Source organism: Mustelus asterias, unplaced genomic scaffold, assembly GCF_964213995.1.
Source record: "Mustelus asterias unplaced genomic scaffold, sMusAst1.hap1.1 HAP1_SCAFFOLD_2146, whole genome shotgun sequence".
In the NCBI taxonomy this organism is placed as follows: Eukaryota; Metazoa; Chordata; class Chondrichthyes; order Carcharhiniformes; family Triakidae; genus Mustelus; species Mustelus asterias.
The window spans coordinates 7,444-25,159 of NW_027592091.1; the positions used below are offsets into that span (position 1 = coordinate 7,444).

The 17,716-nt window shown below is 46.2% G+C and overlaps 1 protein-coding gene across 1 annotated transcript in view; it reads right to left on the reverse strand.

Moving 5' to 3' along the window:
* Positions 1-13,190: 13,190 nt before the first annotated feature.
* The window catches only part of LOC144489398 (uncharacterized), a 31,401-nt gene continuing 26,875 nt past the window's right edge, over positions 13,191-17,716 (reverse strand). The window contains exon 5 of the mRNA XM_078207231.1: positions 13,191-14,228. Within this exon, the coding sequence (XP_078063357.1) occupies positions 13,191-14,228 (1,038 nt within the window). The remainder of the gene's footprint in view (positions 14,229-17,716) is intronic.

The window sequence follows — 17,716 nt, forward strand, 5'->3', positions numbered from 1 at the left end:
GTGGCGCTTCACGGCCAGGTTTGACGGATGTTTGGGATTTTATCACCCAGGTCTGATTTTAGAGGAATACAGAGTTGATTAGCAGCAGAAGGGACGATTTAATTGACACATTCATTATGTGATGGACTTGTCGGCCTAAAACGGTTCTGCAGTTTGTTTTCTCGGCCTCTCCTGGAAACAGTTCGGTGACAGTTGATCCGAGGTGAATATGGTTTCCTGTCGGTTTGTGTTTGAGCGGCTGACAGCGCCGCTGCTCATTGTGGCTGCATCTGCCAGAAGTTCTATACAGCAGCGAGGAGCTCTGACTTATCCTGCTGAGACAGTTTTTGTACAGGAGTCAGGCTGCTTTCCATCACTGTGAGGCTGAAAGCGCAGTAATACACGGCCGCGTCAGACAACTGCAGATCCGAGATAGTCAAACTGATGGATTTCTTCGGGGTTTGGAGGTCAGTCGAGAAACGGATTTTAGCAAAATCTGCTTTATCTTCATTACCCCTAGAGTACTTCCACAGTATGTACTCGGGCTGGGAGTCTGGATGCTGTCGGTACCAGTATAAATAATAGTAGGTTTCTGCAGTATCATAGTTGCAGTTTAATGTCACCGCGTCTCCTTCTGTCTTAACATCTGAGGACAGCGACTGAGTGACAGAATCTCCATGGCTCAGACCTGGAAAATATGTTCAAATAGATAAAGAATAGAGTGACGTGTACTCAACAGTAAGATTCAACCCAAGTTTTGGAAATGAGAAAACAAACGTGATGTCCAGATATACCTGTTAGAAATGCCCCCCACACAATCCAGATGCCGAGTACCCGCATTGTCTCTGTCCGCTCTGTAAAGGAGGAATCGGATATTTGAAGACACCCATTCTAATCCCCACCCTTAATAATCTGATGACGAGTCTCAGAATGCTCACGCGTCAGTTCCGTGTCTCGCCAGTGGCTCCGTGAGATTGATAATTGCTCAGATGACTGTTAGTGAATGGAAGCTCTCCAACTTGTCCTCCATTCGGTGTCCCTGTTGGGCGAATTGTTCCGCTTTGGAAACGGGATGTCAAGAAAAAAAAACTTCATTTTGTTATTGGAACGGAGGAGCAAGGAGTGTTGATTGATTTGGTGGATTTCCAATCAATGTTCTGTGCACATTCTCTAAGCTTTCGCATCCGAGCATTAGTGCCTGAGACTCCAGTGAGAGTCCAGAGAACGGTGGAGGCTGAGGGCCACAGAATAATTTTAAAGCTGAGTGAAACCAACATTTTAACTAAAATTTATGCCACGGTTCAAGAAGATCAAGGCAGCAAAGTGGATTTAAACAGAAGATCAGATGAACTGTAATCTGACTGAATGGTAGAGCAGATTTGCAGGCAGCCTAATTTTTGTGTTCGAATGTTCAGATATCAGTGGATGGGCTGTGAGATACTTTGCAATCTTCGTTGTTTTACTAAAGGAACAGGGAAGTCGATCAGTGAGCTCTAGTTGCCTGTTTATTGTTCCTGAGATAATGTAAAAAGTGTACTGTGGATGTTGTACTGAAACTTGACCGTGCCTGAAATCAGCAGGATTAGGATATCAAATGGTTATAGTGCAGCTAATTATGACATTGCCTTTTCTTCAAAGGTCCACTCAGGGACAACAAGATGCACTTGGTAGTTGTGGCCCCATCTCATATAATATACTGGGAAGTGTCAACTTCAAGAACTTCCGCTTTTTTAACTTAATCATTGTCAACATGGGGTCACTGGAAAAGTAATTCACGGACCCAGAATGATGCTCTGGGAAAAGTAGTTCAATCCCATCATATCAACTGGTTACATTTAAATTCGATTTACGAGAAAAGTAGTCAAAATTCTACCCCAGCAGCTGGTTAAATTTAAATGTGATTAATTGATATTGAAAGCTACTCGCAATGATCGTTCCGAACGCTATCACTGCAAATCCACCTGGTTCACTAATGCACTTTGTGGAAGGAAATCTGCCTTCCTAGCCTAGCCTGATCTGTGTGTGACTACAGAACAACTGTAGTCACATAACTAACTCTCAAATAGCCCAGCCCGTTTCGAGGACAATTAGTGATCGACAAAATCTTGGACTTGTGACCGACACCCAATCAATATTTTTCTTTAAAAAGAGTAGTCATCATTTGATTAATAGTAATACCTAAATTACAGCAGTCAGGAGAACAGCATATTCTTTACTTTTAATTGGGAAGGAAACGCTAAGTGAAAAAGTGATATATTGACGAGCAGAGGTCCTTCTCCCGAATCAGTAACGTTGCAGCTCAGGAAATATTCTCCTGGAGTGGAAACACAGATTCACGCCCCCACAACGCTCATAGATCCACCCGCATTTCTGATACAACCAGTGCCAAACAAGTAAATCAACAGAAATCTCTTCATAGAATCCCTACAGTGCCGAAGGAGGCCATTCAGCCCATTAAGCTTGCACCGACAACAGTCACACCAAGGCCCTATCCCCGTAACCCCACGTGTTAATCTCCTAATCCCCCTAACACTAAGGGACATGACTATTCCACCTAACCTGCACATTTTTGGACTGTGGGAGGAAACGCACGCAGAGACGGGGGAAGGTGAAAACCCCAAACAGACAGTTACCCAAGGCCGGAATTGAACCTGGGCCCCCTTTGCTATGAGGCAGGAGTGCCAGCCATTGTGCCACCGTGTCGCCCATTTACTAATACAGGATACATGAGGTGAGAGCAGAAAAATGGGACTGCGTGGTTACTGCCAATAGCAGCGATATGCGAATGGTGCCAGAGGTTTTGCCGCCATCATGTCAAGTTGGGAGAAATATGTGACGACTGCGCCCTCTGGCGGTGACTCAGGTTAAGTGACGCTGTCCGCAAGTGCAAGGTTGTCGATGGGCCGTCTCCAGCGGGCTTTTACTGAGGGACGTGTTTTCAAACAATGCAACTATATAAATAGACGTGAGTGAAATATGAGTAACTTGAAAGAACAATGCATTCAGGGTCATTTCTGAATCTCTTCCTTTCTGTCTTTCTCACAGCTTTTGGCTTTGTATTTCGCACTCGTAATGTCTCACTTTCCTTCAATTCTCCTTTCATACTTTTCTGATTTGTTGTCCTCTGCCCGTAATCTTAAACCGAAAACCAATTCCAGGATTTTGACGCAAGGGAGCGGCGTTACGTAGAGCACAGTGGTTAGCACTGCTGCTTCACAGCTCCAGGGACCTGGGTTCGATTCCCAGCTTGGGTCACTGTCTGTGTGGAGTTTGCACATTCTCCTCGTGTCTGCGTGGGTTTCCTCCGGGTGCTCCGGTTTCCTCCCACAGTCCAAAGATGTGCGGGTTAGGTTGATTGGCTATGCTAACTTTGCCCCTTAGTGTCCTGAGATGCGTAGGTTAGAGGGATTAGCGGGTAAAATTAGCAGGGAAATGGGGTTGGGCTTTGGTGCGATTGTGGTCGGTGCAGACTCGATGGGCCAACTGTTCTCTTTCTGCACTGTAGTGTTTCGATGATTCTATGATATGGTTCAAAATGAGGATGGTGTGCGGCTTGAAGGGGTGTTCTCATGCAGCTGTTCCTCTTATCCTTCTAGATGGAAGAGATTCCGGGTTCGCAAGGTGCTGTCGAAGCAGGCTTGACGGATTAATATAATCACAATGTAAAGTATATGCATTAACTTCTAGTGTAGGATTGTGGTTTTGTTGGTTAACAGATAAGGAACTGTGGACGCCGTTATTTTTAAGCAGATTTGTTTATTGATGAGAAACGTTGTGCAAACATTGCTGCCCAGTCTGCCCAGAGACATTGGAATGCAATGAATTATAGAGTCCACTCTCTAGGCCTCTTGTGCCATCCACCTCCTGATCTTCCAGTTACCATGCCCTAAGAGGGCATTGGTGACCATGAATGTCCTTATCATTCTGTGACTGTTTATTTCAAATTATTCCAGCGGATTGCCATTGACCTCTGCAGTATTGTTGACCAGGCATCTGTTCCGTTCCCATCACCTGCCATCAGGAATACTGAAAGGGTTTACACGGCACACAACCCCAGAATAGAGGGACGACACTATAGAACCGATTTGACTTTAATGTCTCTTTCCCGGGTGACTGTTTGCGTGCCAGGCAACCATCTTATGTGTACCCATCTGTATATGGGTACACATAAGATGGGACTTAATAGACATTAAACCCCCACCCCATCAACATCCTGGGAGTTGACAGAAAACTGGACCCAGGAATATAAATACAGTGGCTACCAGAGCTGATCAAAGGTTAGGAATCCTGCGGCGAGTAACTCACCTCCTGACTCCCCAAAGCCTGTCCACCATCTACAAGGTACAAGTCAGGAGTGAGATGGAATACCCTCTACTTGCTTGGATGAGTGTAGCTGCAACCACACTCAAGAGGCTCGACAGAATGCAGGACAAATCAGCCCGCTTGATTGCTACCCATTGCATGAACATTCATTCCTGCCACCACAGACGAACAGTGACAGCCGTGTGCACCATCTGCAGGATACACTGCAGCAACTCACCAAGGTTTTTTTAGGCAGCACAATCCAAACACACGAACACTGCCATCTAGGAGAAGAAGGGCAGCGGGGCACATGGGAACACCACAACCTCGAGGTTCCCTTCCAAGTTATTCTACATCCCTACATGGAAATATATCGTTGTTCCTTCACGGTCACTGTGCCAAATCACTGGAACTCCCTCACTAACAGCACAGTGTGTGTACCTGCACATCAGGGACCATAAGAAGGCAGTTCACCACCACACAATACACCAATGTCAGCTGTGGGAATAGACTATCTTCGTGCTGCGAGGTGAGTCTCTGTGAGTCCCGGATTTATAATAATAGTCGTGTTGCTAAGTGAGTCTGTGTGGAGGTTATTGTGCATTTCATTTGTTATGAACTTCAGCAGACTTTGATCCATTCTGCATTGAGTTATCGGACGAATGCCGAGGAGTCGGTGTCCGTGGGCTCATCTGAGTTAACAATTCTGGATGAACAGCCGGTAATTTTCTGCTATATTACCCCCACTTCTGAGCGCATCCTTCAGCTGATAGCTCGATACTCCTGGTATCTGCTTACTATATAAGTCGCGGCATGGGGTTTAGTCTCGAGATTTACCAAAGTGCTTCTATGATGATTTGAACAAGGTCAAATTGTCTGGTAAATAGAATCGCCGCCTTCGTGAACACGTGATCAAAACATCTTCATGGAGTTGTAAATACGCGCTGAGGTTTTTGTACGGGGTTTCAGCTGTAATCTAACGCTGTGCCTCACTGCACAGTAATAGACCGCTCCGTCCTCCGAACTGAGGGCGCTTATATTGAGGGAGCCGCTCTGTGTGGACTTGTCAGTAGCCGCCAGATATCGTCCTGAAACTTCATTTTCCTCCACTACTAATGCATTGGTAATAACCCATCTCGGTGGCTGTGCCGGTTTCTGCTGATACCATTGCATGTAGCTCATATCCTTGTCTGTATAGTTACAATCCAACTGCACCGAATCCCCTTCTGATGCTGTTATTGTCACCGGTGACTGAGTTACTGGATCTGCGCACAGTCCACCTGTAAAGGTAGAGGAATTAAATATCAAGAGTTCATGTAAATTTATAGTTTGTGGAACCTCCCATCTACACCTCACATGGATATTTTTGATGGTTAATTAAATTGGCATCTTTGTGTATAAATATGTTTCCGTGGTTTGATGAACGTTATCCGGTACTTACTGTGCAAGAGCGCCGCCAGAATGATCAGAAACATGTCCGAGTGGATTTATTTCAGTGAATGAGAATGGAGGAGTCAGAGAGTGAGGAAGGGAGCGGGAACCCAGACTCTGCTCCGTTGATTGCAGTGTGTGAGTGAGTGTGAGTCAGTTTGTCTGTGTGGGTGTGATTGTGGGGAGGGGAAGTGGAGTCTATTGTGACCTCAGCAGCCTACCATCCATACAGGCTCCAGTGATAATGTCACGTGAGATTGTAGCACCGCCCCTCCCCCCCCCCCCCCCCCCAGCACCCCTCCCCACTCCAAAACCGGGCTCGAGATTGGCGCCCTCTGCTGACAAATGTTGTTTAATGCAAGTTCGCATTTGGCTGTTGAGTCGATTCAGGGTTTACTCCAACACATACCAAGGCACAAATGCTGCCCAGGAATCCGAATTGGTGCTCTGTAGAAAGTCCTTGTTACGTTTCCTACTTACATCGTAGAATGATGCTAAACCTGCGGGCATCATTCCTGGAATTCTCTGTTCAAATCCCGGGTACACCGAAGTCCAGAGCATACCAAGACTTTGGGAAAAGTGCGGTGCTGGGGGAGATATATCCGTGTAAGTCAGAGAGACGAGGATCCAAGGGCACAGCCTCAGAGTAAAGGGACGATCCTTTAAAGTAGAGATGAGGAGGAATTTCTTCAGCCAGTGGGTGGTGAATCGATGGAATTCATTGCCACAGAAGGATGTGGAGGTCAGGTCATTGAGTAGATATGTTTTTGATTTGTAAGGGGATCAAAGTTTCCGGGAAAAGGCGGGAGAATGGGGATGAGAAACTTAGCAGCCACAATTGAATGGCGGAGCAGACTTGATGGGTCGAATGGTCTAATGCTACTCCTATATCTTATCGTCTTAAAGGCTTATGGTTATAAATCAGAATAGTGCCAGGGATCAACAGACTAATTTGGTTTATTTTGCTTACAAACAAGAAGGTACAAAGGCGACTCAGTTGATATGTTTAGAATTTTCCTCTTTTCAGAGAGTAAAATTTAACATTATAAATTTAATATATGCCGCGATTTATATAATTGTATAATTTAATATTGGAAAGTCACCGCTTCTCCTTCTGTCTTTACTGCTGAGGACAGTGGCTGAGTGACAGAATCTCAGTGACCCATATCTGGAAAAAGGTTGGCTTTGGAGGAGGTGGACTCATAAGAAAATATTCACGTTCATTCAGTTTGGCACTCGACATTCTTTGTGTAGTGTAGCGGGTAACATCTGTATTTTATACACGACAGCGCCCAGTTCCAAACAGTCGAGTTAGCAAAATACTAACGTGCTGCGTTTGTTCAACAATTTCAGGCTTTTACCAAGGATTTCTGAGCTGCTTTGGATACAAGCAAACCAGTTATATTTCGGTGAAAGCGCCGGTTGCGTAGGCTCGTTGGTCTAGGGGCATGATTTTCGCTTTGGGCATTAGAGGTTGACTGGGACAGCCATCGTATTAGACGGTTGGATGGAGCGAAATTTGTTGAGTGTATTCAGGAGGAATTTCTCATTCCCGAAGAGAGGGGGCAAAACTTTACTTCCTCTTGGGAAATAATGTGTTGTTTCTGCATTATGTGGGAGCTGGTGGACCCCACTGTGGTTCCCAGTGAGCATGTCTGCAGTAAGTGTTGGTTGCTTGAGGTACTCCGGCTCAGGGTTGATGAGCTGGAGTCTGAGCTTCAGACACTGCGACATATCAGGGAGGGGAAGAGTTACCTGGACGCTGTGTTTCAGGAGGCAGTCACACCCCTTAGACTAACTAATTCAGCCGGGGGTCAGGGACAAGAGGGTGTGGCTGCGAGCAAGGCAGGAAGTGGGATCCAGAAGGTAGAGTTGCAAGAGCCTCAGTCCCTGAATCTGTGCAACAAGTTTGAGATTCTTGCTCCCAGTGTGGACGGGAACGGGGGCTGCAAGGAGGATGAGCAAACTGCCCACGGCACCGTGGTACAGGGAGCCGTTCAGGTGGAGGAAGAAAAAAGAAATGTAGTGGTAATTGGGGATAGTGTAGTTCGGGGCATTGACACTGTTCTTTGTGACCAAGATTGAGAATACCAAAGGTTGTGTTGCCTGCCTGGTGCTCGGGTCCAGGATATCTCATCTGGGCTGCAGAGGAACTTGGATTGGGAGAGTAAGAATCCAGTTGTAGTGGTCCACGTAGGTGCCAACGACATAGGCAGAACAGGAACAAAGGTTCTGCAGAGGGAGTATGAAAAGCTAGGAGCCAAATTAAAAAGCAGAACCAACAAGGTGGTAATCTCTGGATTACTACCTGAGCCACAAGCAAATTGGCGTAGGGTCAATAAGATTAAGGAGGTAAATGTGTGGCTCAAAGATTGGTGTGGGAGGAATGGGTTTGAATTCATGGGACATTGGCACCAGTATTGGGGAAGATGGGACCTGTTCAGATGGGATGGTCTTCGTCTGAATCATGCTGGGACCAGAGTCCTGGCGAATCGTATAACCAGGGCTGTAAATAGGGCTTTAAACTGAATAGTGAGGTGGGGAGGGGGGGGGGGTGTGAGGGAGGGAGGGTTCAGGGGTATGGGGAATTACAAAATCAAAGGTAAAGGAGAGGGTACGAGTGAGGGTTAATGATGAGGACATTCACCGAGTTAAAGGAGTCAAGGGCTCAGGCAGAGTGAAAAAGGTGACAAACACAAGAAGGGAGGTGGTTAACGCACTGCAAGGAGATGGTCTGGGGAAGGATAACCAGTTTGCGACAGGTAGGGACAGAGCGTGCAATCAAAAGAATGCACTAACAAATCAGGTCCATATAAAGGCCAGCATAAAGACACTTTATCTGAATGCACGTAGCATTTGAAACAAAGTGAATGTGTTGATGGCACAAATCAGTACAAATGGGTATGATCTAGTGGCCATTACAGAAACGTGGTTGCAGGGTGACCAGGACTGGGAACTGAATATCCAGGGGTATCAGACATTTCAGAAGGATAGACAGGAAGGAAAAGGAGGTGGGATAGCTCTGTTAATTAAAGATAACATCAGGGCGGTAGTGAGAGACGATATAGGCTCTCAGGAGCAGAATGTGGAATCGTTGTGGGTGGAGATAAGGAATAGTAAGGGGAGAAAGTCACCGGTGGGTGTGGTCTATAGGCCCCCAAATAATAACTTTGAGGTGGGTCGGGCTACAAAAAAGCAAATAATGGATGCGTGCAAAAACGGAACAGCAATAATCATGGGGGATTTTAACCTGCATATTGATTGGTTGACTCAAGTCGGACACGGTGGACTTGAGGAAGAGTTCTTAGAATGCTGTCGGGATAGTCTCCTCGGACAGTATGTTACAGAACCTACGAGGGAGCAAGCTATCTTGGATTTGGTCCTGTGTAATGAGACAGGTAAAATTAATGATCTTCTTGTGAGGAATCCTCTTGGAATGAGTGATCACAATATGGTTGAATTTCTAATACAAATGGAGGGAGAGAAAATAGGGTCCCAAACCAGTGTCCTCTGCTTGAACAGAGGGGAGTACAATAGGATGAGGGCAGAATTGGCTAATGTAGACTGGGAGCGCAGACTAGTTGGTCGGACAGCTGAGCAACAGTGGCGGATATTTAAGGAGATTTTTCTCAGTAGTCAGCAAAAATATATTCCTGTGATAAAGGGGAAATATGAAGACATAAGGCAGCAAATTAGAGGAGTAAATTGGAAGGAGGGATTCTCGGGGAAATCTACTGAAGAGAGGTGGCAGTTTTTCAAGGAATGTCTGTCTAGGGTTCTACAGGACAATGTTCCGAGCAGACAGGGAGGAGTTGGTAGGTTAAAGGAACCATGGTGCACGAAAGCTGTGCGGGACCAAGTCGAGAAGAAAGGAAGCGTACAAAAGGCTCAGAGAGCTTGGCGAAGATAGGGATTTAGAAGAGTATACGGCTTGTAGGAAGGGACTAAAGAAGGAAGTTTGGAGAGCCAGTAGGGGTCACGAGAAAGCCTTGGCAAGTAGAATTAAGGAAAACCCTAAGGCGTTCTATAAATATGTGAAGAGTAAAAGGATGAGACGTGAAGGAATAGGGCCTATAAAAGGTGAAGGCGGGAAAATCAGTACGGAACCAGTAGAAATGGCAGAGGTGCTTAATGAGTATTTTGCCTCGGTTTTCACAGAGGAGAAGGACATGGATGGATGTACTGTGGGCTTGCGGTGGACTGAAAAGATTGAGTATGTGGACTTTAATAAAGAGGTTGTGCTGGAATCTTTGAATGGCATCAAGATAGATCAGTCGCCGGGTCCGCATGAGATGTACCCCAGGTTACTGTGGGAGGTGAGGGAAGAGATTGCAGAGCCTCTGGCAATGATCTTTGCGTCGTCGATGGAGACGGGAGAGGTGCCGGAGGATTGGAGGATTGCGGATGTGGTTCCTATTTTCAAGAAGGGGAATAGGGATAGCCCAGGAAATTACCAACCGGTGAGTCTAACCTCAGTGGTTGGTAAGCTGATGGAGAAGATCCTGAGGGACAAGATTTATGAGCATTTAGAGAGGTTTAGTATGCTCAAGAATACTCAGCATGGCTTTGTCACAGGCAGATCGTGCCTTACGAGCCTGGTGGAGTTCTTCGAAAATGTGACTAAACACATTGACGAAGGGAAAGCGGTAGATGTGGTTTATATGGATTTTAGCAAGGCGTTTGATAAGGTCCCCCATGCAAGGCTTCTCGAAAAAGTGAGAGGGCATGGGATCCAAGGGGCTGCTGCCCTGTGGATCCAGAACTGGCTTGCCCAAAGGAGGCAAGATGGAGGTATAGATGGGTCTTTTTCTAAATGGAGGTTGGTCACCAGTGGTGTGCCCCAGGGATCTGTTCTCGGACCCTTGCTGTTTGTCATTTTCATAAATGACCTGGATGAGGAATTGGAGGGATGGGTTGGTAAGTTTGCCGACGACACGAAGGTTGGTGGGGTTGTGGATAGTCTGGAGGGATGTCAGAAGTTACAGAGGGACATAGATAGGATGCAAGTCTGGGCGGAGAAGTGGCAGATGGACTTCAACCCAGATAAATGCGTAGTGGTCCATTTTGGCAGGTCAAATGGGATGAAGGAGTACAATATAAAGGGAAAGACTCTTAGTACTGTAGAGGATCAGAAGGACCTTGGGGTCCGGGTTCATAGGGCTCTAAAATCGGCCCCACAAGTAGAGGAGGTGGTTAAGAAGGCGTATGGTGTGCTGACCTTTATCAATCGAGGGATTGAGTTTCGGAGTCCGGGGATAATGATGCAGCCATATAAGACCCTCGTCAGACCCCACTTGGAGTACTGTGCTCAGTTCTGGTCGCCTCATTACAGGAAGGATGTGGAAAAGATTGAAAGGGTGCAGAGGCGATTTACAGGGATGTTGCCTGGATTGAGTGGCATGCCTTATGAGGATAGGCTGAGGGAGCTCGGTCTTTTCTCCTTGGAGAGACGTAGGATGAGGGGAGACCTAATAGAGGTATATAAGATGTTGAGAGGCATAGATCGGGTGGACTCTCAGAGGCTTTTTCCCAGGGTGGAAATGGCTGCTACGAGAGGACACAGGTTTAAGGTGCTGGGGTGTAGGTGCAGGGGAGATGTTCGGGGGAAGTTTATCACATGGAGGGTGGTGGGCGAATGGAATTGGCTGCCGTCAGTGGTGGTGGAGGCAAAGTCAGTAGGGTCTTTTAAGAGACTCCTGGATGAGTACATGGGACTTAATAGGATGGAGGGTTATAGGTAGGCCTAAAAGGTCGGGATATGTTCGGCACAACTTGTGGGGCCGAAGGGCCTGTTTTGTGCTGCAGTTTTCTATGTTTCTATGTTAAAGAAGGAATGTAAGAAAAGGGATAACCAGCCGTGGATAACTAAGGAAATAAAGGAGAGTATTAAATTAAAAACCGATGCGTACAGAGTGGCCAAAACTAGTGGGGGATTAGAAGGTTGGGAAAGCTTTAAAAAACAACAAAGAACGACTAAGAAAGCGAGAAAGAAAGGAAAGATAGATTATGAAACTAAACTAGCACAAAATCAAAAAACTGATAGCAAAAGTTTTTACAAATGTATAAAAAGGAAAAGAGTAGCTAAAGTAAATGTTGGACCCTTAGAAGCCGAGAAGGGGGATTTAATAATGGGGAATGAGGAAATGGCCAAGGCCTTAAACAAGTTTTTTGTGTCGGTCTTCACGGTAGAGGACACAAATAGCTTTCCGAAAATTGACGGTTGTGGGACTATAGGGGGTGAGGTCCTTAAAACGATTACTATTATTAAAGAGGTAGTGCTTGGTTGGCTAATGGGACTAAAGGTAGACAAGTCCCCGGGCCCGGATGGAATGCATCCCAGGGTCCTGATAGAAATGGCAGAAGTAATAGCAGATGCGTTGGTTGTAATTTATCAAAATTCACTGGGGTCTCTGGGGAAGTGCCGGCTGATTGGAAAACAGCTAATGTGATGCCACTGTTTAAAAAAGGAGGTAGACAAAAGGCGGGTAACTACAGCCCGGTTAGCTTAACATCCGTAGTTGGGAAATTGCTGGAATCCATCATTAAACATTTCTAAAACAAAAAGGTAAAAGTTATGGTCAATTGAGCCAGGATTTTATTCTGGGACCTTCCTGCCCAGAAGTAACATCAGCTGGGATTGTAACTTAGCAGCAGAAACCCATCTTCTGTTCTATTCCCCCAATTCCCACAAAATAGTTTTTAGATTTGGGTGAGTTTGTATAAAATTGACAACGGTGGAGATTCAAGACACTTAACAAGTGAATAAAGGCAAAAGATTCCACAGATTCTGCACAAACAAAATAAACTTTACTATACACAATGATAAAGGGAAAACAAGTTACAATATATGGAAGGTAAAACATTCAAGGACTTTAGAGAGGAAAGGGAGATGGGATGGTAGTTTACGAGGGCATGGGTCAAAGATATTTTAATGAGAAGTGGGTGATGATATCGGATTTGAAGGAGAGGGAGATATGGAGAAGTTGTGCTGTCAGAAGGACAGTGGGAATAGGATTGAGGGATCAAGAGATGGGTCTCATGGGCAAGATGAGTTCTAAGAGGACATGAGGGGAGGCAGGAGAGAAACTGCAGAGAGATGAGAGTTCAGAGCTCAGATAAAGGGGAGCGTTAGAGGTGGTTTGGCCCAGTGGGTTAGCGGAAGGAGGGAAGCAGGAGAGGCAGCTGATTGGATTGTCTCAAACTTAGTGACAAAAAAGATTGTGAGTTTTATTCCCAATGAGCACTTGCGGGGAAGTGAAGCTGGGAGAGGGACAAAGGGAGAGCAACTCAAAAGGAATTCAGTTGTGCTGATGATATTAAAAAGATTCACAGTACTGAACACAAAGATAATTTATTTGACTTTTATTCAGAATATTAAACCGTATAACTGGCTGGAGTTCATTAACATCAACAAAAACAAACGCAATGAACATATTACAGTCCTGGATAGGATTAACAGCAGATTCCAATCACTGTGGTTACTCGTGAATTCTTTGGTGTCTAAGCAGGTAGGATGACTGAGTGAATCTCTTCCCACTCTCAGAGCAGGTGAATGGCCTCTCCCCAGTGTGAGCTCGCTTGTGTCTCAGCAGGGTGGAGGACTGAATGAATCCCTTTCCACACTCGGAGCAGGTGAATGGCCTTTCCCCAGTGTGGGTGCGCTGGTGTAGAATGAGATCATATGATCGCCTGAACCCAGTCCCACAGTGAGAGCACCTGAACGGTCTCTCATCAGTGTGAACACATTGATGGGAAGTCAGTTCACCAGAACTTTTATAGCACTTCTCGCAGTCTGAGCATTTAAAAGGTCTCTCCCCGGTGTGAATACGCTGGTGTGTCAATAGGTGGGATGACCAAGTGAATCCCTTCCCACAGTAGGAGCAGCTGAATGGCCTTTCCCCAGTGTGAACTCGCTGGTGTTGCAGCAGGCGGGATGACCGAGTGAATCCCTTCCCACACTCGGAGCAGGTGAATGGCCTTCCCCCAGTGTGGATGCGCTGGTGTGGAATGAGGTCATATGATCGCTTGAACCCAGCCCCGCAGTGAGAGCACCTGAACGGTCTCTCATCAGTGTGAACACGTTGATGGGACATCAGTTCATCAGAACTTTTATAGCACTTCCCACAGTCAGAGCATTTAAAAGGTCTCTCCCCAGTGTGAACTCGCTGGTGTGTCAATAGTTGGGATGACCGAGTGAATCCCTTTCCACACTCGGAGCAGGTGAATGGTCTCTCCCCAGTGTGAATTCGCTGGTGTACAGTAAGGTTATGTGAATGCTGGAACCCAATCCCACAGTGGGAGCACCTGAATGGTCTCTCATCAGTGTGAACACGTTGATGGGACATCAGTTCCCAAGAACTTTTGAAGCACTTCCCACAGTCTGAGCATTTAAAAGGTCTCTCATCAGTGTGAACTCGCTGATGAGTAAGTAGGTGGGATGACTGAGTGAAACCCTTCCCACACTCAGAGCAGGTAAACGGTCTCTCCCCAGTGTGACTGCGCTGATGAGTTTCCAGCTGGGATGGGTAATTAAATTCCTTCCCACAGTCCACACATTTCCACAGTTTTTCCAAGGAGTGGCTGCACTTACGTTTTGACAGGCCAGAGGATCGGCTGAAGCCTCGTCCACACACAGAACCCGTGTACAGTTTCTCTCCACTGTGAATAGTGCTTTTTCCTTCCATGTTCCAAATCCACTGATATTCAGTTATGATAAATTAGATGACTCTGGCAGTTCCTGATATGATATTTACTTTCAGTTTCCTGACTGCAAATCGTCCCCTTCTCGTCCCTGTGAAACTGATTTAAAACAGAAAAAGAGGGATTCAGAGAAAACCCATAGAGACAGGTGATGAATAGAGTCCAGACCAAAGCAACAATTTTTTTAAAAACACGCAGGAGGCCAGTAAATGAGGATCGTCGAGATATTCAGCAGACTAGGCGGCCTGTGAGAGTTACAAACATTATTGAGGGCTCAGATTGCTGACTTGCCCTCAGTCTATAATGAAACATCTAGAGTCACGCACTGACTAATGGCGGTCATATTTCCCACAATGCTCTGCGCCCCAGAAACCCCTCTATTCAAAAGTTGCTCACCGTAATTCACTAATCATAGAATCCTTACAGTGCAGAAAGAGGCCATTTTACCCATCGAGTCTGTACTGACTCTGAGAGCATCTTTCCCAGGCTCACCCCCTATCCCAGTAACCCCACGCACTTACCCTGCTAATCCCCATCCTGACCTTTTTCTTCACCCTGCCTGCAACCACAACAATATATTCTGTACCCGACTCTATTCCTTTCCCCCATGTACTTTATCAAGTTATGGGGGGTTTTTTCTGTATAACACGCAAGAAATAATTTTCACTGTATCCCAGAACATGCAACAATAATAAATCAAATTAGACCCTACACATCTTGGGACGCTAAGGGACAAATTTAACATGGTCAATTCACCGAACCTGCACATCTTTGGGCAGTGAGAGGAAACCAGAGCACCCAGAGGAAATGCACACAGACAGGGGGAGATTGTGCAAACTCCACACCTGAGGTGGCGATGTTGGACTGGGGTGGGCACAGTAAGAAGTCTCACAACACCAGGTTATTTGGAACCACGAGCTTTTGGAGAGCTGATGAAGGAGCAGCTTTGACAAACGGTCACCTGGACTCAAAATGTCAGTTCTTTTCTCTCCTTACAGATGCTGCCAGACCTGCTGAGATTTTCCAGCATTTTCTCTTTTGGTTTCAGATTCCAGCATCCGCAGTAATTTGCATTGATTCCAAATAACTTATTGGACTTTAACCTGATATTGTGAGACTACTTACTGTGCAAACTCCACACAGTCACACACCCACGGCTGGAGTCGAACCCAGACTCAGTGAGGCAGCAGTGCTAACCGCTGTGCCACAGTGAAGGGAGTTTGCCGCAAATTTCGGGTGATAACAATGGGCTGGATGTTGCTCAGAATGTGGAGCACTGCAGCAAAGTACAGAGAGACAGAGACAGAGCAGCAAACTGGACTGAGAAATGGAGTCTGCAGACTGGAACTAGCAGCATGAGGAGAGGTTATTTAGTCTAACACTCACAGCAATCTACAACCCACCCCCATTACCGAGACAGTGAGACAGAGATTACAAACACTCACCAAAACAGCTCCACTGAAACGTCCCAGGAAAAAGGGGGAATCTGTGGCAGTTTCTGTCCTGATATAACCCCAGGACTGTCACTCAAACCCCCAACCCGGCCCAGTTCACAGCTCAGCCTCTCAGCTTGCAGCTTCCTGCACCTCGAGCCAACCTTGCCCAGGTGTGGGAGGGTCTGTGGAACCACAGAATGGGGGGAGGGGTGACCTCCTGCTGTGTCCCAAATAGTTTGTCCTTCCCCTCCCCCTTGGCGCTCTAAGCTCTCAATGTGGACAGATTGCTGGACTTTGCAGAGCCTCACTGAGCTGCGCCTGTCCCTTATCCTGGGTCACCCCCTCTCCCTGGGTTTAGTGTGTGTGAAATCGCTGCTTGTTTCCCTGCTGAACCTTCAGTTAATCAAAAACAGAAAGTGCTGGAAAACCTCAGCAATTCTGGCAGCACCTATGATCATCCAGACTGGAAGCATTAACTCTATTCTCTCTCCACAGATGCAGTCAGATCCGCTGAGATTTCCAGCATTTTCTGTTTCAGATTCCAGCACCCGCAGTATTTTGCTTTTATCTTCGTTTAAACACGCATTCTGTGAAGGCCTTTACCCCCATTGCTCCTTTCCAGAGCTTCCCACCTTCTGCTATTGTCCCTGACTCCCACATTAACTGTGTCATTCCTCCCCTTTACCCCGCTCACCCTGTCTAAACTCAGGCTCAGAGTTTTCCCGCCATCTCCCCCTCCCCCAGCCTCCACATCCCAACACCCGGAATCTCTAACCCAGCGGTTCCAGTTTATCTGGTTTGAGTTCAGATTTGCCGCAGCACCGACAGGATTTCACTTCAAACCAGCCGGAACTGACTGCTCACAAATCCCAAAATGTTTCTCCAGCAGCCCGGGCTTGTTAATGTTGTTTAAAGTCAGTTTCAGTTACTCTCTTCAGTTTAAAAAACTTCTCCATTTAATTTAAGATATTATTCACACCAGACACAAATATAAAACAGTGAACATTATCCCCCCACCCTGACCCGAGCTGGAGTGTCCCGAGGAAGAGACATCTGTTCCGGGTGTAACAATTCTTTGACATTCTCTGTGACATAAAGCAGGAAACGCTGGAAATACTCAACAAGTCAGGCAGCCTCTGTGGAGAGAGAAACAGACTGAATGTGACCTGTCATCGGAACTGGGAAATATATTATTTCCCGCAACTAAAAGAGACACTTTACAGCCTTCAGAACAAAACTGAGCTCAACAATTTTACACCACAATCTCTGCCCCCATTGTGTTCTGTGTTTCGTTGTTGCTTTTTTCACCTCATTTCCCTCTTGTTTTCTTTACTTTGCATTCGGACTATTTACACCTCATCCAGATCATCTTTTGTGTCTTTACTTGTCCCATTAACACTCGTTTTGGTCTTGGGCTGTGAATCATGTTATCAGTTTGCAGATTTTTCATTTTGTTCTTCTCCACCTCCCTCTCTCCCTTCTTCACGGGTCTGGTTTTCCCTGTGTGGCTCCGGAGAACGAGCGGATTTAAGACGTCTGAAAGAGAGAGAATGAGATTTTTTTTTCTCTCAGAGGGTCTTTGGTCTGTGGAATTCTCTTCCCCAGAGAGCAGTGGAGAGAGAGTCATTGAATATTTTTAAGGCTGATTCATTGAATTCTTGAGAGGAAAGTGGAGTTTTGGTCACAGTCAGATCAGCTGGGATCTTATCTGGAGCAGAGCAGCCCAAAGGTCTACTGCTGCTCTTGATTCATATGGATGTTTAACTGTGTGTTTCACTCTGTTTCTGCCTCCACACAAACTGCCGGGCCTGTTGACTCTTTGTGGCGTTGACTGTTTTATTTCAGATTTTAACACTCTAACCTCACGG